General features: G+C 50.4%; 2 protein-coding genes across 2 annotated transcripts in view; one reads left to right on the forward strand and one right to left on the reverse strand.

Moving 5' to 3' along the window:
- Positions 1–2,567: 2,567 nt before the first annotated feature.
- Positions 2,568–9,606, reverse strand: KIAA2013. The gene is made up of 2 exons (XM_081923630.1): positions 8,051–9,606; positions 2,568–4,856 (listed from the first exon to the last, which is right to left on the reverse strand). Exons 1-2 carry the CDS (start codon positions 9,069–9,071, stop codon positions 3,997–3,999), a joined length of 1,881 nt encoding a protein of 626 aa, XP_081779756.1. The 5' UTR covers positions 9,072–9,606; the 3' UTR covers positions 2,568–3,996.
- Positions 9,607–10,168: 562 nt separating this feature from the next.
- The window catches only part of PLOD1 (procollagen-lysine,2-oxoglutarate 5-dioxygenase 1), a 34,147-nt gene continuing 17,751 nt past the window's right edge, over positions 10,169–26,564 (forward strand). The window contains exons 1-8 of the mRNA XM_081923595.1: positions 10,169–10,389; positions 15,930–16,021; positions 17,344–17,480; positions 18,303–18,466; positions 19,751–19,863; positions 20,710–20,773; positions 22,427–22,524; positions 23,194–23,295. Coding sequence (XP_081779721.1) covers positions 10,308–10,389; positions 15,930–16,021; positions 17,344–17,480; positions 18,303–18,466; positions 19,751–19,863; positions 20,710–20,773; positions 22,427–22,524; positions 23,194–23,295 — 852 coding nt within the window. The 5' untranslated portion in view covers positions 10,169–10,307. The remainder of the gene's footprint in view (positions 10,390–15,929; positions 16,022–17,343; positions 17,481–18,302; positions 18,467–19,750; positions 19,864–20,709; positions 20,774–22,426; positions 22,525–23,193; positions 23,296–26,564) is intronic.

The raw sequence follows: 26,564 nt of genomic DNA on the forward strand, positions 1-26,564 counted from the left end.
TGTCCCCCGACCTTGTGGGGCTGGCACTGGGGCTCTCCTGAAGCCTGGAGAGCGAGAGGGGTCGGTGCGCACCGACCCCTCTCGCTCTCCAGGCTTCAGCGAAAGCCTGCACTCGCCCCATAGGACGCACACACATTTCCCCTTCATTTTTGGAGGGGGAAAAGTGTGTCCTATAGGGCAAAAAATACGGTATATGCAGTTGAGAAGATGGACAATAGGATCCATGGAGGGGAAGGTGGGAAGTCCAGAGATTTGGAGAAATCTCTAAATAGGGATGTGTAATTTGGATTGTTATAATTCTATATTTGTAAAATCAAATAAAAATGATTATAGATGTAAAAAGGGAGGTTTGGACTCTTCCAGAGTCACTGACTCTGCCTACTGTGGTGCTCCCTGCCTTCCACCCCAGCAGCCCCCAAGGGCACCAGCTGCCATTGCTCTGAGGAGAGGTAGCAGGTTGCACCCCACAAGGAATGCAGCAGCAAACTGCTCCTTCCACCTGCATTAAAGCTAGTAGTACAGGATGAATAAAAAGCGTTTTGCAAAATGTAAATAAGAAGAAACCTTTAGATACTGCCAAGCAGGGAAGTTATAACATGAAGACATGGTAATTATTGTTAGCAAACCACTCCTCCATTGCTGATATGTGGCTGGAAAGTCACATGTCACTGTTTACGTTCCTGAGCTGGGAAAGTCTGAAGACGGAAGTTAGTCTTATCTCTTTCCGTTACGTTGTGCTTTTGAACTGTGTTTCTTTCTGTGCATCTGCTGAAGAAGAGAGCAGACGCCATTGTGATTTGTCCTGTAAATATTGCAAAATAAATCTAAGAATGCTCACGTTCACACTTCCAGTCGTCACGGCAGACTCTGTGAATTAATAGCGTGCACAGGCTCATCTGACCTGTGTCACTGAGCACACCGCAATGAAGACTGATGTCCATTCTGGGAGAGTGCCACACTGGACAATGCCAGGAGAGGTTTGTCGCATACCAGGGGCAGTGTGGGTCCCTAGGGAGTGTTACGGACAATTATTATTTAGGTTTCTGTTGAGAGCCAGTGTGGTGTCATGGTGAGAGTGTAAGGACTAGGACCTCAGAGATCAGGGTTCAATCCCTACTCGGTCATGAAGCTCACTGGGTGATCTTGGGCCAGTCACTGCTTCTCAGCCTAACCAACCTCACAGGGTTGTCGTGGAGATTAAATAAGAAAGGTGAGAACCATGTATGCCAACTCGAGCCACTTGGAGAAAAAAGTGATATATAAATGCAAAAAATAAGCAAAAACAAAACAACCCACCCCCCAAAATATAAAAAATGTTGATGGAGTCAGTAGGTATTGATTTGGAAAGTTTTTATTTCCTAGAAAAAAACAACAACCCACCCAACCTCAAAACCTTTGGTGTTTTAAATAAAACAAATCACATTCAAATCATCAGAAAGTCTATGTCTCCCCACAATCCAGAAGCTTAGAAAAGAGAACACTGCAACAGGTTTGGAGCAATAACTATTTCTCCTCCCCCTTCCTCCAAATGCTAATTAAAGTAGACTATTTTGTACATTATGCTTACGGAGAAGGCAGAGAAATTCATTACCAGCACAAGCGTTAACCTGTGAGAGATGAACACACAGACATTCTTAATTGCTGTTAACTCACTCTGCAGAGTAGCACTGCGAGTGCAAAGAATCAACATCACATTTTTAACAACAATAAATTAAAGTACATGAAAAGAATGAGCCAACATTCAATTACAGGGTCGGGTGGGGGAAATCTTGAATTAGATTGGGAACCAGCCAAAAAACAAAAAACTAAAAAAGAGAGGGGAGGGGAGAAGATGGGATTTTATTCATTTCCTATAAACACTAAACATAACAAGCCAACATGTAATTTTCAAGTATTCTCCACTAAAGAGAGTAGATGTTAATGGAAGCTGACGGCCCTGTAAGAGAGCGGTGAGAGAGACAGAGATGGGAAAGAAACACAAGTGCTAGTATAATTTCTTACCAGAGACATTTTCATTTCCCCGACCCACCCATGAACCCTCCCACCAAGGCACAAAAGGGCATATGTTGCTTTCAAAAAGTTCCTTGTTCTTCAGCTGAAGTCTTGTCCAGTGCTGGGTCGCTGAGAGATCGGAGTCATTCACACACTCAAGACGCAGAGATCTTTTGGTTCAGTTAATAGCGCAGGGTGTCAGTCTACATTGTCTAGCTCACAGGTGTGCGCACACGCACACACACAGACACACACACACACAGAGCAGGAGCTCTTAAAAACATTTAATGTTAGCAAACAGATTCTATCTCTAAAGCTGAACATTTTGCAGTGCAAAAACTCCAGGTTTTGTTTTAAGCAAGAAAACTGCTGATGGCACCGCTACAGGGAAAGGCAAACTCTTACCCCCCTCCCACCTTCTCTCTCGGTAAGGTCTTTTGCCAGCCTTGGGCCTTCCAGGTGTTTTGGAATACAACGCCAATCAGCCCTATCCAGCACGCAGGGAGATGTAGTTCAAAACATCTGGAAAGCACCAAGCGAGAACTTGCAAAGTCTCCAAAGTGTCTCTCTCTTCCCCACTCCCCAGTCTTGGCTCCACCTCCTGGCCTCCGACCTGAAAGACGTTGAACTCTCACTGTGACGTTGTCTTTCAGGTGTTGAGAATCTGCAAGCGGGCCCGGGGGGGGGGGCTAGTGCTTTGAGTGGCACCCAGGCAAACCCCCACCCTGAATAGAGTCTTCTTCATCAGCAACTTTTTCCGGGTGACGACAATGCTGGTTGCACCAGCTGCTTGATGGTTAACAGGTCTGCATTGCGGGGGGGACGAACCCCAAAAGAGGCAACAGGGGCCTCAGATCTTCCAGGAGTAAAAAGGACACCCCCCCTGAACACACAGCAGTGGATGAAGAGAGCACACTGCGGACTTCCGGGATTCCAGTAGTACACACACTATATGCAAAAGACTTCCAGCCACTTCTCTCCCTTGGTTGCATGCTTTATTAGGGTGGAGTGGGGATTGTAATTTTTGTTTTGTGAATGGAAAGAGCTGCTCACCTGCCACTTTTCTCCCCTATGGTTTAACACTAAAATCTGGCCTTTGGTGCCGTTAATGATGACACCTCTTTCCTAAGTGTCATCCAGAGCACCAAAGCGAAGTGCCTCATCAGGTCTTGTGGGATGTGGCAAAGCTCAAACCCCACATGACATTTCAGCTCCAGAGGGGGGAAAAAGCAGGCTGCGACCTGAAGCCTCCCCATCACCGCCTCTTGGGCTATTCGATTCCTGGCAAACGCTGAACATTTAACCTGTCAAGGAAAGCCTTCTTTCCCCATAGGAGTTAGCATCAAAGGCGTTTCACTCCACTGGTTCCTCTGTACCTCCACTGCACCGTGAGCGGGGCACTTCTCATCTAATAAGACTCCACACACCTTTCCTACCTCTGGGACTAGCAGCAGGGCCACCTGCAACACAGATGATTGATTTACAGGGAGCAGTTAACACCACCTGCTCTCCTTCAAGGGAAATTGTGTGCATGTCTATACAGCAAACACACTTAATACTAGCTTAGCAGTTGGTCAAATCCCCTTTCTATTGACGGTCCTGGGGTGGCAACACAGCAAGATCAGAGCATTATAACTGGTGAGCTACCTTCGGGACAGCCACTGGGAGATCGTTTTAATGTGAAGGCGTTCCACAAGGGACCCCAATGAAGCAGAAACTGCTGGTGTGCACCCACCCCAAATACTTTCTTGTAAAGGAGCCAACACTGCAGTTTGGAAAATTAAAAATAAAAGTGTTCAGACTCCTCTTTATAGGCTCCCAGGCAAGGTCTGGTTGCCTTCCACGCAGGGATGCTGCTCACCTGCAGATCGTTCAAAACTCCTGGCTCCCTGGCTCCAGGAGGGGGGCGGGGGGGTTGGATTACACACACACAAAAGGCAACCCAAGAGGCTGAGTCGGTCTGCTGAACATCAGGCATCTGAAGCAGGCCCGGCTGGCGAGGGTTTATACCTTGCTCCGAAAGAGCGGCTTGGCTCCTGGCCCGCAGTACTCGTTGTAGATGAGTTTGAAGAGGAACAAGTGGAATAGGGTGATGAGGGAAGCCACGCTGAACCAGAAGAGGAAGGGCAGGCCAGGGTACTGCTTGGCCATGTGCTCCTCGTGGTCCAAGATGGCTTTCAGGTGCAGAGTGTGCCTCAGGTCTTGCAGGTGGACCAGATCCGTGGAGATGTAGAGCAGCGGGGTGATGGGCTGCGTCACCATGACGGGGAAGGTGTGTCCTCGTGGCTCCGACGTGAGCTCGATGGGGTCGTTGGCGCAGCCTCCCTCGCAGGCGTACAGCTTGACTGGCTTGTCCTGGAACTTGACCGAGACATGCAGGAAGGGCTTCCCGTCCGAGTCCAGCAGGACGGCCAAGTTTATCAGGTCCTTGTTGTAGTGGATGCCGCGCAGGGAGTAGCTATTGTGGAGCACGTCAGGGTCGGCCTGGAACTGGAGGTGGTTCTCCGTGAACTGGAGCCCGCCGAAGCTGAGCACCATCCCTTGCATGAGGCCGTGGGCCCCTGTTGCGACCAGGCCTCTGCAGCCGCGCTTCTGGAGAGTCAGCTTCCACAAGTTTGAGAGCTGGAGGATCTGGGGGACAGTTGAGAGCCGGCCCGGCCAGAGGTTCTCGGCGTGCATTGTGGCGTGGCCGCTGAAGCAGTGGTCAGCGTAGTTCAGGGTGGCCTCCATCTTCTCTCTCTCCTCGCTGCCAATGAGAGGGTCAAGGAGGGGAGAGGGCGTGGTGGAGAGGACGTAATACAGGGTCATGTTGACGGTGTCACTTGAGGGGGTGTGAGCATCGGTGATCTTCCTCATCTCGACCCCTGAAACGGACAGAGGAATTATTACGGAGATTTTTCCTCCATAACTCAGAGCTTATATATAAGAACATAAGAAGAGCCTGCAGGATCAGGCCAATGATCCACCTAGTCCAGCATCCTGTTCTTTGACGGGCTGCCCACCATTTGATCCTTACAACCACCGCGCGAGGCAGGCTTGGCTGCGAACAAGCCACTTGGAATGGCCCACACATCAAACCTCAGAGATGGACATGAATTATAGCTTGGGCTTCCCTCCCCCCTTTTGAAATCCTGTTTCTCTACTCAGGCAGCTGCAAATTTAGAAGTGTGAAGGAACTGGAAGTCTGTGCTTGCACACAAATGAAAGGATCGTAGCCACAAGGCTGGCGGTAGGGAGTGAAATGTAACGGAAGAGTTAAGAGAAGAAACTCCTCCAAGAAATTGCACCTCTGTATAGTCACATGCCTCCTATTTTAATCCACTTTGCAGCACTCCCAGGAAAACTATGTGGCTGAGTGGGTGACTAGTTTTTATAAGGCTGCAGTGTTTTGGTAATCAGACCTGAGGATCAACAAAGGAACATGATAACATAAGAAGAGCTCTGCAGCTGGATCCGGCCAAAGGTCCATATAGTCCTGTATCCTGTTGTCACTGTGGCCAACCAGATACCTCTGGGAAGCGGGTAAGCAGGACCTGAGTGCAACATCACCTCTCACTTGTGATTCCCAGACAGTGCCTCTGACAGCGGAGGAAGAACCTAACCATGGTGGTTAGGAGCCTCCAAGCATTTGTCTGTCCCCCTTTCCAAACTGGCATCCATCTCTGCAACTTGTGGGAGAAGCCAATTCCAGAGTTTACATGCCGAGTTTATTTCCCTTATTATTTATTTGCTTCCTTGGTTGCCAGATATGAAGTATCTCAAGGCAACTAAATGTACACCTTAGAAGCAGACATAAAGTTTAGAAGCATTAATATTGTGTAAAGTTTCGAACCAGAGGGTGAGATGGTGGTTTGATTGACACATTGTTTAATCCACTAGAATGCTTCATGAAGCATGTGAGGAAAAGGTCATATCAGAATTAGTCACTCTCATTAGCCAGGGAGGGAAAGGGAAGAGGAATTCTCGGGGAAGGGAAACAGCCCAGTGGTAGAGCATCTGTTCTGCATACAGAAGGCCTCACCAGCCACTCTGAGCCGGGCTTCAGCTGGGGAGGGCGGGATATAAATAAATTATTATTATTATCATCATCGTCATCACCAGATAGGGCTCCCTCCCTGAAATCCTGGAGAGCCACTGCCAGCTGGAGTAGGCAGCACTAAGCTAGATGGACCAATAGCTTGACTCAGCAGAAGACAGCTTCCCATGTTCCTTTGAACACAATAAGTTGCCTTATACCAAGTTAGCCCATCTAGTACAATACTGTTGACACTGACTGGCAGTCGCTCGCTGGAGTTTAGGACAGGAATCAAAGGTGCAGCATTCTGCAAACAAAGTGTGTGTTCTGCCGCTAAGTGACAGCCCCTCCCACTTCTCTGAAAGGGCATTTTATCAGGCCCATCCACATAGAATTCTGGATTATACAGAAGGGCAAAATGCAAGGTCACAGGGCTCTAACAACCAAACCAATATGTTACATCACATGCCCCAGAAGCTCTGTTCCTTATTTCCCAGAGGGTGGAAGTGGGCCACAGTTAATCAGGAAGGAAGAAGATGAACTCTGCATGTGCATGCGCTTAAGAAGCATCCTTGAAGAAGCCAACACACATGCAGGAAACAAGACTGCCTAGCTGATGAGCAGTATGGGATATAAACAGCCCCAACATCAATGTCACATGAGTTGCTTGCTTCTGCTTAACAAGCCCTTAACCTTGTTTCTTTATACTTCTTAGCTCTCTCAAGACAGCCTACTGTTAAAGCCTATGAAAAGGATAATATATTAGCACTAGCAACCATGAAGCGTAAGCAGTACGATGCAATCACATGCTCTTCTTTAAAAGGGAAAACTGTGTGCCCGTTCTCAAATCTTTTCTTTGCAGGATCATAACTGAAGAAAAGCTACCTGCAACCTGCCCCAGAATGCCTCTGCCCACCAGAAAGAGAACTACTTCCTCCTGGAAAGGAAGTGGTAGAACATCTGATTTGCACACAGACCGTCCTGGCATCTCCACATAGGGCTGGGAAAAGACCCCTGCTTGAATTTCCTGGGGAGCCACTACCAGCCAGTGTGGACAATACTGAGGTAGATGGTCCAATATGCTAACTTCTATTGAAGACCACTTCTTATATTACTGGACATAATCCTCTTTGATTTCTGTGCACCGGGAATGCTGAACCTACAGGTGTTGCTTGGGTGACAACTCCTATCAGTCCTGCCCCCCGGGCATGCTGAGTGGGGCTGAGTACGAGTCCAACCATGTGTGAAAGCCTGCACCTTCCTATGCCCTGCTGTACATCAAGAAAAAGGCACCCCTCTGATGTAATGCCTACCAGGAGTAACTCCTATTCTTTCACAGATCCAGGCCAAATGCTCATGGTTTATACACATCTCCCAAATCTCACCCTCCCTACAATACCCTCAAAGAGTGGAAGGTGCAAGTGACAAACAGCATCGATCCTATCTCAATTATGCATCGGTGCCGGCAGGTGGGCTCCAGCGTGCTGGTGGGGACTCAGTCCAAATATGTTTCCAGCAGCTCTAAATAGCACCACGCAGGCACCAGCCTTTAAATGCCCCACAATGCCTCTGATTTTTTGCTCTATAAGACTCACTTTTTCCCTCCTAAAAAGTAAGGGGAAATGTGTGTGCATCTTTTGAAGCGAATGCAGGCTGCGCAGCTATCCCAGAAACCAGAACAGCAAGGAGGACTGCTGCTTTCACTGCGCAGCGATCCCTCTTGCTGTTCTGGCTTCTGAGATTCAGAATATTTTTTTTCTTGTTTTCCTCCTCCAAAAACTAGGTGCGTCTTGTGGTCTGGTGCGTCTTATAGAGCGAAAAATACAGTACTTTTTGGTGGGTGCAATTAAAATAGTGGAAATTCACAGCGCAGCTGCTATGGCCATCTCCCACTGCTGCCAGGACAGGCCGAGACAGGAATAGGGAGCACTTTGCAAAAAGCCTCCACCTCGAACCTGGATCTGGCCCTGGACTGAGGGGACACCATAGAGCTTGACGTTGCCATTTCGTTCCAAGCCGGGGCCGCGCCAGCCCAGCTCTCACCTGAGATAAACAGGTCGGCCCACGCCTGCCTGTGTTCCTGCACCAAGTCCTCTGTCCTCATCCTCATGACTTCCAGCATCTCCTTTTTGGCCGCTTCCCGGAGCCTGCCGAAGGCTTCGTCCACACGGGCGGCCTCGACGGGCTCCGAGGTGTGCACCACGGACAGCAGGGTCTCATCGAACTGGGACTTGGGCGCCACCTGCACCCGGTTGACCAGCTTCTTGGCCGCCACCACCACCAGAACCACCTTGTCGCCCACGGGCTGCAGCACCCGCCCAGAGGAGAGGAAGAACTGCCGGTCTCCCGACTTCTCCATGCTGGTGATGAACTTCCCGCCGCCATTTCCTCCGGAGGCGGCTGAAGCCGGACTGGACACCTCAAAGGCCACCAAGCGGTCGGTGGGGTTGGCGATGGCTACTCGCTGCAGGTAGAGGTGGGGGCGCCCGCGGTGGGCTAGCAGCTCCTCCCGGATGGTGACGCAGCCCCCACCGGCCGCCTCGGAGGCTGCCGGCCCGGTCTGGACACACCGGGCCCAACGGACAGCACCTTCCTTCAGCATGGCCACGGCAGCCCCCACTTCGGCGATGGCATTAGCCGGTGGCCGGAGCTGTGCCAAGGCGGCGTATTCGGTGGCATGGGCCAAGGTGGGCGCTGGGCCTTTCCCCGCCGAGGCTGCCACCCAGAGCCGGTTGGCTGTGGCGTCCAGCAGCAGGTAGCCGTTGCCCACCAGGGCGGGTGGGGAGCTGGCATCGTCGCTGCCTGCCGGGTGCCCGGGGGCCTGAGGCAGCAGCCTGGCTTCCCCTTGCTGCGCCCAGGCCTGCCAGGCCCGTGTCTCGGCCTGCAGGCAGAGCCCCGCCGCGCCCCCGGGCGGCTGCCGGGAACTCCAGGGCAGGAGTCGAGGCCAGGCCCCTCCGAGGTACCAGTAGGCCACCAGCAGGAAGCCCAGCAGGGCCAGCAGGCGCCTCGCCCAGCTGCTCGACAGCAGGCCCGGCAGCCCCTTCAGCCGCTGCTGCATCCACATGGAGGACGGCGAGGGGGCAGAGCAGTCAGGTGCAAGGAGACAGCGGGACGCCGCTCGCCGCCAGCCCGCCCGCTACCTCATGGCCGCCGGGCGGCGCGGCTACGCGAGGCCCCGGCTCCGAGGCCTAGTCGCGCTCGCCCCACCAGCAGCGCGCGGCCTCGGCTCGCTCGCCCGCCTGCCCGCTCGGCGGCGGCAGCGGCTCTCTCGGAACGAAGGACGCAAGGGCGGAGCGGGGGTTGGGCGGCTTCTTCCCGGCCGCGGAGCGAGGCGCTGGCTTCGCCTCAGCCGGACGGGCTCTCTCGTGAACGGCGAGGCGGGGCGGGGGCGGCTGAGTGACGGCCCAGCGGGAAGGGCAAGCCCCGGCCGTCAGGCGGATCCCGCGGCTGGCGCTGCTCCTCCTGCTGCCGCCGCCGCCGCCCGCAGAATTTTTTAATTTTTATTTTAAAGGAAGACTATGGTCAACGTGCCTCTGGGCATCTGCAGAGTGCACGTTTCCACAGCAAGAGCATTTTTCAGACAGGGAGTCTTTTCCCAGCCCTGGAGATGCTGCTGGGGATCGAACCTGGGACCTTCTTGCAAAGCATAGAATCATGGAATTGTAGAGCTGGACGGGATCCATCCCATCCCCAGGGTCATCTAGTCCGACCCCGTGCAATGCAGGAATCTTTTGCCCAACGTGGGCTGCCTTGAGATGAAGACTCTCATGCAACACACGAAGCTCCCTTATACAGAGTCAGACCCTAGCTCTGCATTGTCGACAATGCTTTTCTGGCTTTCAGCCAGGGGACAGTCCCGGTCCTGCCTGGAAGATGCTGAGGACTGAATCTGGGGCTTTTCTACATGCGGGTAGGGAGCTCTGCCATTTTCTTGCTCCACCGAGCTCAGTATTGTCGACACTGACTGGCAGCGGCGGCTTTCCGCAGCTCTTCCTGGAGATGCTGCCGGAGCGGGATCTTCTGCGTGCAAAGCAGGAGCTCTGCCCCTGAGCTGCATCCCTGCCCAGGATATCTCGGTGATCCAGGGGGGCAGAAACGAAAGTGGGGTGGGCAGGATACGGTGGGGCTGAGCTAAAGAAAGAAAGGAGGAGCTCCCCTCCGGAGGGGCGTTGTTTATTGCGTGGCACACCAGCCCCGGGACGGCTGGGAGGGACTTGGGCAGTTGCATCCCAGATGCCTTTCCTTCTCCCCCGCGAAAAGTGAGAGTTACTTTCGCCCCCGAAGCGGCACCGTTCCCACGATGCCCCTCCGGTCCCAGATGCTGCTGATCCTGCTCTTCTTCGCCGCCCAGGGCACCCACGGAGGAGCCAAGCGACAGGACGGTAAGTCTCCGAGCTGGAAAACCCAGGCAGCGCCCCACATCCTGGGGGAGCTTGCTTGGCACCCATTTTCTCCCCTCAGCATGGAGACAAACCGAGATTTAGTTGGCTGCGCCTGTCATTGGATCTACAGGTTGGGCTCCCTGCCTTGTGCCTCGCCCTCACCAGGCCTGAGGGGCACTGGATTGCCCACCAATATTTGGCCCCTGAGAGTGCAGGATGCTGAATTTACCAGTGGCGTAGCGTGGGGGGTGCAGGGGGGGCGGCTGCACCGGGCGCAACATCTGGGGGTTAGGGTTAGGGGGCGCAAATCCACGGGTTAGGGGGCGCAAATTACTTGCCTTGCCCCGGGTGCTGACAACCCACGCTACGCCACTGGAATTTACGATTATGCACAAAAGTTCAGGCCTTTTTACTCCATGCTGGTTAATGTGGAATAGAGAACCGTTGCTTTTGAGGGGAGGTGGGGTGTAAATTCTGGCCGAAATCTGCGGTGATCCTACTTCCAAGAGAACTTGTTTAGGGTCTGGTCTGGCAAGCATTTGGTGAAGATCATATAAAGCGTTTTCCCCGTTAAGACCTTGGGTATTTGAAGTCCGATTTGGGGTACGCCTCTGAATACAAGTTGCTGCGAATTACAAGTGTGGGGAGTGCTTTTGTGCTTAGGTCCTGTTGGGAGTTTCCTTCTGGGGGGGTCAGAAGCCAGACTAGATGTGCCTTTGGCCTGATCCAGCTTCAAGACTCCTCTTATGTTTAACCAAGATCATACAAGGGAGTTAGAAAGATGCATCTCTCTCACACACAGAAACCCTTGCAAAATATGTCCCCACACTGATTTTTAATGTGTGTTGCTGGTCCCTGAAAGTACAAACTGGACTTGGGCATGAGTGTGGGGCACAGGACAAAGTGCTTGGGGTATGAGTTTGAGATTTATTTTGTCCTAGCAGAAAACACTGCATGAGGATTTGCTCAATGTTCCATATTAGCTAACACAGCTTATGAAGCTGTCATCTAAGAACGGGACAAAAAAAATCCACCGTTCTGATTCTTAAATGCAAAGGGGAGGGAACCCCACCAGCCAACCCTGCGTGGACAACGCTTCAGGAGGAATGAGGAGCTGCCAGGAATTATGGTTGTAAAAATATTTTAGATTTTCGGCAGGCGAAATGTTTCCAGCTCTGTCGTGGCCACGCATCAGAAAGCAAAAAGGTGGTTAAATTGCAATTCATTTATGATGCAGGGAAGATTTTCTTCCTGACTGGTCACCTGGGGTAATGATCTGTTCATACATGTCTGATTCAGGGAGTCAGGAGAGGAGACGCACTCAGCCAGAGGGCAGGGCAAAGCCCAGGAAATGCCTCTGCTCCCCTGTTATGTTGCATCGTACCCAAAGCCAAATTATTTTGACACCTAAGGCTGAGAGTTAGATAATGGTGAATAACTGGGCAAAATTTTCTGCCTAACGGTAAGGCTGGGACACCCATCCCTGCCCCATCTGAAATCACGCTCCGCACGTATGCCTTGGAAAGGTTTCGTGGGAGGGACAGTTGGGGGAGAGCAGCGTGGCAAAGCCCAACTTTGGCAAATGGTAGGGCTTTTTTCTCTTTTCGTTCAAACTGACCTCCCTCCAGAGAGTGCAAATGCCAGGCAGGCATCAGGTGTCAGTCTCCTACAAAAAGAGGAATTCAGGAATGTGCTTTTCCTAATTCCATGGCAGTCTGCACAGCGAGACCTTTTTTCTCCGAAATATGATAGCCGCTTCTGTCCGGTCTGTCAGGGAGGTCGCTGATTATTGCGGCCTGCCTTTTGCCTTGAGGCTCAGTGTTGTGTTGAACGGAGAGTAAAATGGATTGGCCTGAAAATGCATTTTGGCTCGACTTTTTCGAGCAAAGTCGCTATAACACAGGAACACAGGAAACTGCCTTATATCGAGTCAGACTGCGGGGCCCATCTAGCTCAGTATGTTTCCCAAATTTGGGTCTCCAGCTGGTTTTGGACTACAGTTTCCAACATTCCTGACCACTGGTCCTGCTAGCTAGGGGTGATGGGAGTTGTAGTCCAACAACAGCTGGCGACCCAAGTTTAGGAAACACTGGTCTGAACTAACTGCCAGTGTTTCAGGCAATGGATATTCTCATCTGCACCTGGAGGTGCTGACGATTGAACCTAGGACGTTTTGCAGGCAAGGCAGGGGCTCTGCCACTGAGCTGCGGTTGGCACTCTTTAAGGCATAGGAAGCTTTCTCATACTGAGTCAGGCTATTGGTATGTCTAGCTCAGTATTCTCCACACAAGTGTTTCTCAAAGCTGGAGCTCCAGCTGTTGTTGGACTACAACTCCCAATATACCTGGTTAGCAGGACCAGCAGTCAAGGATGATGGGAGTCGTAGTCCAAGAACACCTGGCCCAAGCTGACTCCACACTGATTGGTTGCAGCCTTCCGGGGGGGTTTATTTAAGAGATTCTGGATACCAGTTGCTGGAAACCGCAGGTGGGGAAGGTGCTCTTGTGCTCAGATCCTGATTGCAGGTTTCCAACAGGCATCCGATCAGCCACTGTGATAACAAGATGCTGGAATTATTATTATTATTATTATTATTATTATTATTATTATTATTATTTATATCCCGCCCTCCCCAGCCAAAGCCAGGCTCAGAGCAGCCAACGACAATAAAAGTAACACAGTTTACATAAAATCACAATCAATTAATTGAAATGCATTCTAAAATCAATTCAAAATCAAATTAATGGCAACCATTGGGCTAGAGTTCTGTGAGGATTACCGAAGGAGGGGGTCAGGCTGTGCCTTGGCCAAAGGCCTGGTGGAACAGCTCTGTCTTGCAGGCCCTGCAGAAAGATGTCAAGTCCCGCAGGGCCCTAGTCTCTTGTGACAGAGCGTTCCACCAGATCAGGGCCACAGCCGAAAAAGCCCTGGCTCTTGTTGAGGCCAGCCTAACCTCCCTGTGGCCCGGGACCTCCAAGATGATTTTATTTGAAGACCGTAAGGTCCTCTGTGGGACATACCAGGAATAGATGGCCATTGGACTGATCCAGCAGGCTGTTCTTAGGGTTGTTGCAGACAGGAGTCTTTCTCAGCGCTGCCTGGAGATGCAGGGGATTGAACCCGGGACCTTCTGCATACAAAGCAGGTGCTCTGCCACTGAGCTACCGCCCTTTCCAGTGGGGGAAAAAAAATCAAAATATATTTACTGCCTTCTCTCTCTTCCCCAGGAGATCAAATTCTGCATGGCCAATGTGTTGGAGAATGCATTCAGGCAACGTCAGCAGATTTTAGAATGTTAGATATGCATGCGCATCTCCCAAAGCACAATGCAATAGTGTTCCTTACATATCCGGTGTCACTGATCCTCCTGATTGACGCACCAGATGTTGTTTGCTGCTACATCTGGATGCATTTCCTGGACCTGCAGGAAGCATTAACTGGGCACTTGGGAGCAATAGCGTTCCTGGCTGGAGCGTGTTTCTGCATGGAACGCTGGAAAGGGCGTTTGGGAATGTGGAAGAAATCCGACAGCGGGGCTTAAACAACTTTCTAGGGTCTTTACAGCTGTAGACTTTCCTGGATCCTTTCCCCACAGCTGCCTCTCAGCTTTGTCTTTGCAGCGTTTTGTTGGGAAAGTGATTTTGTGCAAGACTCTCATTTCAGAGGGTCTCTTTTTGTACACACCCACACTGGTGGTTGGCGCCCATTGAAACTGATGGGGCAGAAGGTGGGGAGCCCAACAGTAGGGGGCGCCAGAGCAACACTGAGACAAAGGAGAAAGACACTGGCAGGCAGGGCCACCTCCTGGGCTGGCAGGTGGGTGAAGTAAGATTGAGGGTGGTGTGGCGGTGCCCCATGTGTCCTCACTAGTCCATTCTCCAGTGTCTACCCGCCACCCGCAAATATTCGCTTCTGTAAGAACATAAGAAGAGCCACTTCAGGGCATAGAATCATAGAATCATAGAGTTGGAAGAGACCACAAGGGCCATCGAGTCCAACCCCCTGCCAAGCAGGAAACACCATCAGAGCACTCCTGACATATGGTTGTCAAGCCTCTGCTTAAAGACCTCCAAAGAAGGAGACTCCACCACACTCCTTGGCAGCAAATTCCACTGTCGAACAGCTCTTACTGTCAGGAAGTTCTTCCTAATGTTTAGGTGGAATCTTCTTTCATGTAGTTTGGACAGTGGCCCATCTAGTCCAGCATCCTGTTTTCACAGTGGCCAGCCAGGTGTCTGTTGGAAACCCCCAAGCAGGATTTGAGCACAAGAGCATTATGCCCTCCTGAAGTTTCCAGCAACTGTGGAGGCAAAGCTATAGCCACTGAGAATTCTCTCCATCAATAGCTGTCTTCTCCGCTTAATAACCCATGGGACCAAATGGAGATTGCAGACTTTTTGATACTTCCCCCTCCTCCCACCTTCCCTTCTAAGTAGGCATAAAAGGGGATATGGGGAGAGGAGAGTTGCATTATATTTAGTCTGGGTGACATCTGGAAGGCAGAACGTGACTGCCAGGGGCTGTAAGAGCAGGCCGCAGGAGTCAAAACACAACAGTAGCCTGCTCAGATGCAGGGCCAAAGGCACTGGTCTGTTACGCTTGCATAATGGTCAGAAAAGGAGCCCTTGAACGGGAGATTTGCCCATGTGAAATCAAAGGTAAACTTTCGTTCCCCTCCCCTTTAATCCAAGTGGACAAGCAGGCCGTCTCAGATGTGCAGATCAGCTTTCCGCTCCTTGATGCTTTGAGGGCTTCCTGTTTGGTTTGGTTCCTCTTCTCTAGCCTTCTTTGAAAGGCTTGGTACAGCAGGCTTTGTTTCTGAAAGGTTCTCCCCCCCCCCCCCTCCGCAACCAACTCTTCTTTTCAACTGCCCAAACAGTAGTAGGAGAGCTTTTCAGTGGAAGGGAGCCAAGAATTGCCCTGGCTCTCAGTTTCAGGGACTGCCTGAACCCTTACATCCTGGCATGATCACTGAGATCATCTGAAGGAGTGTCACTGGTCATTCCCTGACTTGGTGAGGCTCATTTGACATCAACAAGGAACCAAGCCTTTAGTGTCATTGACTGCCACTAGAGATTCTGTCTCAGCTCTTAATAGCCTACTGAATTCTTTACTATTCTGGTAAGGTAAAAGGTAAAGGGACCCCTGACCATTAGGTCCAGTCGTGGACGACTCTGGGGTTGCGGTGCTCATCTTGCTTTACTGGCCGAGGGAGCCGGCGTACAACTTCCGGGTCATGTGGCCAGCATGACTAAGCCGCTTCTGGCGAACCAAAGCAGCGCATGGAAACGCCGCCGGAGCGGTACCTATTTATTTACTTGCGCTTTGACGTGCTTTTGAACTACTAGGTTGGCAGGAGCAGGGACCAAGCAACGGGAGCTCACCCCGTTGCGGGGATTCAAACCGCCGACCTTCTGATCGGCAAGTCCTAGGCTCTGTGGTTTAGGGCTCTTCTTAATATTCTTACCTTTGATTGAGTAAAAGTAGGACCTTCTTGATTGGGAGACAACTACCTAAATTTTCCTTCTTCCTCCATCCAGATAATTTATTGGTTCTTACTGTGGCCACCAAGGAGACGGAAGGATTCAAACGGTTCAGAAGATCAGCCCAGTTCTTCAACTACAATGTCAAGGTGATGCCAGGAGATTTTGAGTTACGTGGAAATAATGACACAAGAAGTGGGACAGGAAGTCAGACCCATTGGTCCACATAGCTCCATGTTTTGGGGTTTTTTTTAAAAAAAAATTATTGGTTTTCCAAATTTCTTCCAAACATAAACAAAAAAGAAAAAACATTACTATATAAAAAACAAACAAACATACAAACGTTTATCCTGTTATAATCATATTTTTGTTACCATTGTCAGATGACTTCCTCGAATCCCTCTAGCTGTATTTCCATATATCTCATTGTAGCAGTTTTCCAATACTAATTTCCAATCAATTTACCTTAGTCATCTAGCTCCATGTTGTCTACACGGACTGGCAGCAGCTCTCTGGGGTTTCAGGCAGGGGGCATTTCTAGCTAAGGTTACCAGATGCCCCCGTTTACAAATCAGTCCCCATACAGAATCCATTGAAGTTGAAAAGTGTCACCGGATTCATTGAATAAAATCTGGTAACCTTATTCCTAGCCCTAACTAAAGATGCTGTGGGTTCAACCTGGAACCTTCTGCTTTCAAAGCAGATGCTCTATCACTAGGTTGTGGCATTTGCCTTAAGACATAGGAAAGACCTTCTCCATGCAGCTTTCATCTCACATTCAAAGCCCAACTCATTTCACATTACACAATATGCCTTGTCAACATACCGTGTTAATGTTCTGTGCATGACCTGTGATTCAAAGACACAGTTCCAAATGTTTTGGTTTAAAGATCCATAGAAAATTTGACAGCTGTCTTCCTGCCCAGCAGTATGGGAATGAAATTGCTACCTTTGGACTCCCAGTACGTTTCTGAGCACAATTCAAAGTGTTGGTGTTGACCTTTAAAGCCCTAAACGGCCTCGGTCCAGTATACCTGAAGGAGCGTCTCCATCCCCATTGTTCTGCCCGGACACTGAGGTCCAGCTCTGAGGGCCTTCTGGCGGTTCCCTCATTGCGAGAAGTGAGGTTACAGGGAACCGGACAGAGGGCCTTCTTGGTAGTGGCGTCCACCTTGTGGAACACCCTCCCTTCAGATGTGAAGGAAATAAGCAGCTATCCTATCTTTAAAAGACATCTGAAGGGAAGTTTTTAATATTTAACGCTGTACTGTTTTTAACACTTGATTGGGAGCTGCCCAGAGTGGCTGGGGAAACTCAGCCAGATGGGCGGGGTATAAATAATAAATTATTATTATTATTATTATTATTATTATTATTATTATTATTATTATAAATGCACAGGTGCTAACCCGTTGAAGCAGAGAACTTGGGCAAAGAAAGGCTTCATTGCAAATCTGCTTTCACCCTCTAGGTCCTGGGATTAGGAGAGGAGTGGCATGGAGGAGAGAATAAAAGGACGACAGGAGGTGGTCAGAAGATCCGTCTCTTAAAGTCAGCTTTGGAAGAATATGCAGAGAAGGAGGATTTGATCATCCTCTTCACAGAGAGGTCAGGAGACCATAAGCAGTGTGTTCTGTGCAGATCGGGTGGTAAGAAAGGCAGGCAGGTGGAGGCTGGCTAAGGGCAGACAGGTTTGTGGGGGCAGCATCCCATTCTCCCGAACGCAGGTGTAGGAGAACCTTTTACGTTTCCGAGCACAATTCAAAGTGTTGGTGCTGACCTTTAAAGCCCTAAACGGCCTCGGTCCAGTATACCTGAAGGAGCGTCTCCAGCTCCATCGTTCTGCCCGGACACTGAGGTCCAGCGCCGAGGGCCTTCTGGTGGCTCCCTCGCTGCAAGAAGCCAAGTTACAGAGAACCAAGCAGAGGGCCTTCTCGGTAGTGGCGGCCGCCCTGTGGAATGCCCTCCCACCAGATGTCAAAGAGAAAAACAACTACCAGACTTTTAGAAGACATCTGAAGGCGGCCCTGTTTAGGAAAGCTTTTACTGTTTAATAGGTTATTGAATTTTAGTGTTTTGTTGGAAGCCGCCCAGAGTGGCTGGGGAAACCCAGCCAGATGGGCAGGGTATAAATATTAAATTATTATTATTATTATTATTATTATTATTATTATTATTATTATTATTCATGCTCCAGATGTTGCTACGCTACAGCTCCCATCATCCCTGGCCACTAGCCGTGTTTGCAGAGGCTGGTGGGAGTTTTAGTTCAGCAAAATCCAGAGGGACCCATCCCATAACTAAGCCTCCCTTGTCACAGACCAGTAAGGAAAAATAACTTCTATACCTTTCCCAGCAGAAGCACCTCTTTGAATTCTTCTTCCTGTTCTTTCTGATATCATCCTTTCCTCCCCGTTTCCTCCCCTGCAGCTATGACGTCATATTTGCTTCAGGCCCGGCAGAACTCCTGAAGAAATTCAGGCAAGCTAAGGCCAAAGTCGTCTTCTCGTCGGAGACCCTAATTTACCCCGACCGAAGGCTGGAAGGAAAGTACCCCCAGGTCCGGGAAGGGAAGCGATTCCTCGGATCCGGAGGTAAGAGGGACTGGAGCTGCGGCGTGGAGCATTGGAGGAGTAACCAGGAATGAGAGAGCAGGCGGAATGGTTGAAATTTAAAGACTATTTAGTTAAATATGTTAAGATAATTTAACTGGGAAAAACTTGCAAACACCAGATTGGCTTAGGATTTAAATATGGGATGTTAGAGACTAATATGTTTAAAGTTAAAATGAAAAGAAAGAAAGATGTTAAGTGATTAAGTTAATTTTATGAGAAAATGGGTTTAGGAAAACTGTTACAATGATATGCACTGAAATTCAGCCAGGGGAATTAGAAGAAGTCATTTAACAATGTTACTAAGATTGGATTAAGTACAGTTAAGATTTATGTTTGTTTGTTTGTTGAATTTTTTTGGAAAATCAATAAAAAAAATTGGGGGGGGAGAGGAATGAGAGAGCAGGAATTGGGTTCAAGTTTCAAAACGCAAGAACGCAAGAATAAAAAAATCCCAAGCACAAGAGCACTTTCTCCCTTCCTGTGTTTTCCAGCAACTGGTAACCAGAAGCTTTGCTGCCTTCAGCCATGTTGGCAGAGCACAGCCATTCTAGCTATAATAATAATAAATTTTATTTATACCCCGCCCTCCCCGGCCAGAGCCGGGCTCAGGGCGGCTAACACCAATAAAATCACAGTAAAAACATAATGGGGGGGACCAATTTAAAACACAGGTTAAAATGCAGTTTGAAATGCAGCCTCATTTTAAAAGTAGCCAATAGATCCTCCTATCCACCTGTTCCTCCTCCCGCTTCGCTGAAGGGGTGCTGCGCAGCTCTCCCTCTCTGCGCAGCGCCCCTTCAGTGAAGCACCTCTCTTGGCTTCTACCTTAGCCACGCGCAGCCTCTTCGGGCAGGGGGAGCCTTCATCCCACTGCCCTGTGCAGCGATCCCGCTTCCTGTCCTGGCTTCTGCTTTAGTCCCTTCCGGGCAGGGGGACCCTTCACCCTGCTACCCTGAAGAGGCTTGGCGCGGCTGTCCCAGAAGCCAGGACAGCTAGAGGCTATCCCAGAAGCCAGATCCCTCTTGCTGTTTTGGCTTCTGAGATTCAGAATATTCTTTTTCCTTGTTTTCCTCCTCCAAAAACTAGGTGTGCCTTATGGTCTGGTGCGTCTTATGGAGCGAAAAATACGGTATTTCTTATTCTTTAGAAACCAGAGTTGTTGACGCTTGCATTTAGGTATTTAATGTGGCCTGGAATGTTTCTTGACCTTGAAGGCAAAAAAGGGAAAGTTAATTCTTCCGTCTCTCTCTCTCTTCCTGACAGGGTTCATAGGCTATGCTTCACACCTCTACAAGCTTGTAGCAGATTGGGATGGTCTTGACAGTGATAGCGACCAGCTGTTTTATACGAAAGTCTTCTTGGATCCAGAAAAACGGGTAAATTCAGGGTGCAGAGAAGCTGTGTGCATGTGTGCCAAGCGAGCTTTTTAAAATGTAGTTACTTTCTCCCCGTTTTAATAAAAATGAATATTTTATTTACAATCAATCCTAATACACATAGAACATAAAACAAGCTATTGGGTGCTCAAACAACCCCTAAATTATCTATATGTAATGAAATAAAGCTACAGTGGTACCTCGGGTTACATACGCTTCAGGTTATATACGCTTCAGGTTACAGACTCCGCTAACCCAAAAATAGTGCTTCAGGTTAAGAACTTTGCTTCAGGATGAGAACAGAAATCGTGCTTCGGTGGCACGGCAGCAGCGGGAGGCCCCATTAGCTAAAGTGGTGCTTCAGGTTAAGAACAGTTTTAGAGTAAGAATGGACCTCCGGAACAAATTAAGTACTTAACCCGAGGTACCACTGTACCTGGCGTACTCTGGTCCATGGGGTCACGAAGAGTCGGACATGACTAAACAACTAAACAGCAACAACCACTGTACTTGTTTGGGAACCTGTGGCCCTTGAGCCAAACTTGGCCACCGGATGCTCGTCATTCGGCCCACAAGGATATCAGGTGTGGGGTGGATAAGGCTTCTAAGGAATAGGAGGGAGCTGAAAATTGTTCCTTTGCTGGAGCTCTTTGCAAATTTAAAAATCCACCACCCACAAGTGGACAGTATTGAAATGACTTGGTGGTCCACGATTTGTACCTGTCTGGTGTAAACAGACATTTTGCTCTACCTTTAGAGAGAAGAGCCAGGCTTCATGGCCTTTCAAAACCCCTTTTCCAGCCGTTACGATAATGTGATTTCTATTTTATTTTGTCTCCCCCATAGGCGAACATCAATATCACTTTGGATCACAGGTGTCGGATATTTCAAAACCTGAATGGAGCCCTAGGTGAGCATCTGGGAAAGGAGATGGAGAAGTGTCTTGCATTTGTGCAACTTCAGTTCTGGGTTTGTGAGGAGTCAGGTTTTCAACGGTGAAACTCCCTGCCTGTTGACAGGGAGTTAAATGATTTTATTTGATAATTTTTAAAAGTGCTTGCTGTCCTGGGCGCCTTCAGAAGGAAGGACGGGATATAAATGGTAATAAATGAATGGGCCCTTTGAAATGAGTGGGCATTGTGGAAGTTTCTTAATCCATATCATTCAGGCTGCTCTGATCTCTGCATGCCCTGAACAAAAGCAGGTTTTGGCTGAGCTTTTGATGCAAGTAGCAGCAAAAAACGTTGCCTAAGGCTATGGCAGGAACCAAAACTAGATCGTAGGGGGTGTAGGTGATTGTTACTCTCTCAAAACATTGTGTTTTATTTTGTTTACAAACAAGCACACAGAGGCAACACCGATCACAGTCATAGTTCATAGCATCATGGACAGGGAACCTGCAGCCCTCCAGATATTGTTAAACTGAGTAGCCGCCAGCTGACTCGAGGGATCTCTTCCTGGGCCTCTTCTATCTATCTGGACCAGCTTTCCCCAATCTGGTGTTGTGGCTCAGTGATAGAGCATCTGCCTTGCATACAGGGGGTCCCAGGTTCAATCCCCAATATCTCCAGCTGCTTAGATGGCCATCTATTCTGTTTGATCTAGTTGAGATTTCTGCATGGCAGGGGGTTGGGACTAGACAATCCTTGAGGTTCCCTTCCAACTCCACAATTCTATGAAACTGGAGATCCTCCGCCAGTCGGTATACTGAGCTGAATGGACCAATGGGTCTGACTCAATATAAAGGCAGCTTCCTATTCTCCAGACTTTTTGAACTGCAATTCCCATCAGCCCCAGCTGATAAAAAGCATCTTTCTAGGTTCCTATCCATGGGTTGCACCTTTAATTGACTGACTGAAGCTTGACTGAATATCACAATGCATATACCGTACTTTTCCATGTATAAGACTAGGTTTTCCCCCTTTAAAATCATGCTAAAAAGTGGGGGTCGTCTTATACATGGATAGTGCATAGGGTGGACGTTTGATTGGTGGCTGCTGTGGCTGTCAGCGGCTATTGTGCATGTTATTGTTTGCTGCGTCAATGAGTGTTGTTGATTGGCCGCCGCTGCGGCAGTTGGGTGGGCGATTTGCTGCTTCTGCCGGAGAGGGGATAGGTAAGAGGCGGATATAGTGGTGTGTGCGAGTGAGCGATTTTCGGCATTCCCCCCTAAAAAAGGCTAAACAACTCTGGGTAATCCCTCAAAAACAACTTTGTGCCATCTCCCCCCATTTTCTTAAATTTGAGTCCCCCAAAATAGGGGGCGTCTTATACATGGGTGTGTGTTATACAGTGGTACCTCGGGTTACATACACTTCAGGTTACAGACTCCGCTAACCCATAAATATTACCTCCGGTTAAGAACTTTGCTTCAGGATAAGAACAGAAATTTTGGGGCGGCAGCGGGAGTCCCCATTAGTTAAAGTGGTGCTTCAGGTTAAGCACAATTTCAGGTTAAGAACGGACCTCTGGAATGAATTAAGTACGTAACCAAGGTACCACTGTACACGGAAAAGCATGGTAGTTCATTGTTTCCTTCTGTTCTCTCCCTCTTTTTTTTAAGATGAGGTGGTCCTGAAGTTTGAGAACGGGCACGTGAGAGCACGGAACCTCGCATATGACACCCTCGCGGTTGTCATTCATGGCAACGGCCCCACCAAGGTAAGGCGAGTCAGGATGTTCCAGAACCATATGGACCTAAGCAGAACCTGGCTGCTGGATCAGGCCAGTGGCCCATCTAGTCTCACAGTGGCCGACCTGTGGGAAACCCTGAAGCAGGATCTGACCACAATCTCCTGTGGTTTCTGGCAATTGGCATTCAGAAGCATCTGAAAGCAGAGCCATCGTGGCTCGGAGCCATCAATAGCCCTGTCCTCCTCCATGAATTTGCCTGATCCTCTTTTCAAGTCATCCAGATGCATGGCCATCACTGCCTCCTGTGGCAGTGAGTTCCACAGTTTAACCCTGCACTGCGGGAAGAAGGATTTCTTTTCATCTGTCCCGAACCGTCGGCTGTGATTTTTAGTGTCACAAGAGAGGGAGAAAAAACTTTTTCTCTCCATGCCATGTATAATTCTGTAAACTTCTCCCATCTCACCTCTCGCTCGCCTTTTCTCCAAAGTGTCCCAAGGACAGGAGAGCGCTTCTTGAACTCGGGCCCCACTTGCAGATTTCTATTTTTGGAGCACCTAGGCAGCCACTTGGAGAACAAGATGGGCCTTTGAAACAATCCAGTTTCATGTTCTTAGACTAGACTTAACAGGGCAAAGCGAGCGCTTCTGTCCCAGCTTTGCCACTAAGAATCTGGGAATCTTTCTCTCTTCTCAACAGCTGCAGCTGAACTACCTGGGGAACTACATCCCTCGGACCTGGACCTTTGAGACGGGCTGCACGGTTTGCAACGAAAGCTTGAAGAGCCTTGCAGACCTGAAAGTAAGGACCAGCTGGCTTGTTGGGGAGGCTGGGATACCCGTGGGCCCTGATTCGGACTCCAACTCCCATCATGCCTTGTTCATCAGCCGTGCTGGCTGGTGGGAGTTGGACAACAACCGAAGAGTCACACACATTCTCCACTCGCTGAGCTAGACCAGTGTTTCCCAACCTTTTTTGGGCAAAGGCACACTTGTTTGATGAAAAAAATATCGAGGCACACCACCATTACAGCCCCGTGACGTCAGCGCGCAGCGTCACTTGAGCTCCTTCTCCTGCTCGTTCAGGGCCGCAGTGGCGTAGCGTGGGTTGTCAGCACCCGGGGCAATGCAAGTAATTTGCGCCCCCTAACCCGTGGATTTGCGCCCCCTAACACTAACCCCCAGATGTTGCGCCCGGTGTGGCCGGCCCCCCCTGCACCCCCCACGCTAGGCCACTGATCCATAGCTAAAAGCAGAAGTCGACAAATGTGTCCTGTTTTTTGCTCTTCAAAATATGGCAACCCGAAGACCCCCAGGGACCGTCCAACCAGCCTAGGAAGTGTGCTCTGGTCGCGGGGGAGGAGACACGAGGCATTGCCATCCACACCTGGAATTGAGGAGGAGCTGGAAAGGTCCTTTGGTTTCACACCCAGGACCCATTTTTTCTCTCTTCTTTTGAGAAAGGGGTGGGAAACGGGATTTGGAGGGTGCATGTGTGCGCGTAGCTGAGCTCCAGTTGCTCTGGGCATTTCTGGACGGCGCCGGTAGCGTCTCTCCTAACCCCTCCCCACCCCGGTCTCCACCCCCCCCCCGCCCAAAGGCTTCCCCCTACCTGGCCAAAGTTCCACCCGAAGCTGGAGATGCGGTTCGCACTGCCCACGAAGACGACGCCGAACTCGGAGAGGACGTATTCCTTGCGCTCAGCGCAGCGGCGCAGCTAGCCGCTCAGGGGCCCGGGGCGGCGCGCGCGTCCTGCAGCCAGGGGCGAGTGCCATGGGGGCGAGCCATGGCAGGGCGCGCTGCGTGGAGCCTCGCTGCAGCCTCCCCCTCAGCTGTAGGGAGGCTGAGGCGGTGGGCAGAGGCCAGAGCGGAGCTTGCGGGCAGTTCGCCCGCAGACGCATGGCTCAGGCACGCTGCAGGCGCCGAGGTGTGGCGCCCAGTGCCCCCCGCCTCGCCTAGCTACCAGTGGCATAGGAAGGGGTCTGCGGTGGGTGCGGGGCTGAAAGGACATGCAAGGCTCCATGCTGCTGCCCGGACATGCCGGCCTCCTCCTCGTCCGCTGTCTCGCGCTCCTCCCTTTTGCGCGCGCTGCCCCGCCGCCGCCCCATTGGCCGGGTCCTGTCAGCTGATCCTGTGTTATTTCCTGTGTGTGTGTGTGAGGGGAGAATGGAGAGAGAAACCTCGGCACCGCCACCGCGGAGCCGCCCCCGGCTCGACGCGGATCCTCGCCGCCGCCGCCCCGCCTCTCGCCCGCCTCCCTCCCACGGCACACCAGGCAAGGTCTCGCGGCACACTAGTGTGCCGCGGAACACCGGTTGGGAAACACTGAGCTAGACCATCACTTGCCATTGCTGCGCCTAGCCACCTCTGCTAAAACTCCCACCACCCCCATTCCCAGCCATTGCCCATTCTGGTTGGGGCTGGTGCAAGCTGGAGTCCCAGCAGGGTATTGTAGGCTACAGGTTCTCCTTCCTGGGATGAGGCCTTCATTGCTCGCTAGCTATCCCCGTCGCGACTCTTGCCTTTTTGTGATGGAAGGATGGGAAAGCTGTGGTCCTCCCGATTTTGCTGGGCAACAATTCCCATCGTCCCTGACCGGTGGCCCTGCTGGCTTGGGCTGATAGGAGCTGGTGTAGTCCCCATGACACCTGGTTCCTGGTCTGTTGCCTTCATGCTGTGCTGGTGAGTTTCCTAGAAGTACAGTGGTACCTCGGGTTACATATGCTTCAGGTTACAGACTCCGCTAACCCAGAAATAGTACCTCGGGTTAAGAACTTTGCTTCAGGATGAGAACAGGAATCGTGCTCCGGCGGTGCAGCAGAAGCAGGAGGCCCCATTAGCTAAAGTGGTGCTTCAGGTTAAGAACAGTTTCAGGTTAAGAACGGACCTCCGGAATGAATTAAGTACTTAACCCGAGGTACCACTGTACCTAGTTGGCCAATGTTAGAAATCGGATTCTGGAACCTGGGTGGGGAACCTCACCTCCAGGGGCCTCAAGTGGATCACTGGACCTCTCTCTTATTTTTAATTTATTTATTTATTTTGATACTTACAAGCCACACTCTCATAACCAGTATTGCAAAGTAGTATACAGACTAAAAGCACAGTATTACAATCAGAAACATCTGGCTGCACACCATATTTCCAGGCCACACGCCCCTCCTCTCCTTCACACCCCCATTGAGTTATTTTGCTTTGCTTGAAATGCATCCTTTCCTGCTTTAAAGGGACCCCTGACCATTAGGTCCAGTCGTGGCTGACTCTGGGGTTGCGGCGCTCATCTCACTTTATTGGCCAAGGGAGCCGGCGTACAGCTTCCGGGTCTTGTGGCCAGCATGACTAAGCCGCTTCTGGCGAACCAGAGCAGCGCACGGAAACGTCATTTACCTTCCCGCCGGAGCGGTACCTATTTATCTACTTGCACTTTGACATGCTTTTGAACTGCTAGGTTGGCAGCAGCAGGAACCGAGCAACGGGAGCTCACCCCGTCGCAGGGATTCGAACCGCCGACCTTCTGATCAGCAAGTCCTAGGCTCTGTGGTTTAACCCACAGCGCCACCCACGTCCCATTTCCTACTTTAAGTGGCTTAAAATGCAGCAAGGTTTCTTTACCCCTGTGCATTTCTTCCTTTCCCCCCCCCCCCATAAGATTTTATTGAAGCTCTTTCATAATACAAGAAGAGAAAGAAAACTAGCTTTGCTGTCCAGCTGCTATTTAGATCAAACTGGATGGCTCAGTTGGTAGAGCATGAGGCTCTTCATCTCAGGGCTGTGGGTTTGAGCCCCACATTGGGTTAAAAAAAATCCTGCATTGTGGGTGCGTGGAGTAGGTGGCTCTCATGATCCCTTCCAAATCTACAGTTCTGTGATTCCATGATTCAGAGAAAAGAAAATGCAGGGTCCGCTCTCAAAGGGAGTTCTCACACAGAAAGAGATGGACCCTCCCAGCTCTCACCTGGGAACTTTCCTTTCTTCCCCCACCCTCTCACCCTGGGACATCTTCCCTTCCCTGCCTGCCTCTTACTTAGGGTCCTTCACAAGCCATCCATCACCTTCATGTGTGTGTAATCT

The sequence above is a fragment of the Podarcis melisellensis genome, assembly GCF_964234715.1.
Source record: "Podarcis melisellensis genome assembly, chromosome: 8".
Taxonomy (NCBI): Eukaryota; Metazoa; Chordata; class Lepidosauria; order Squamata; family Lacertidae; genus Podarcis; species Podarcis melisellensis.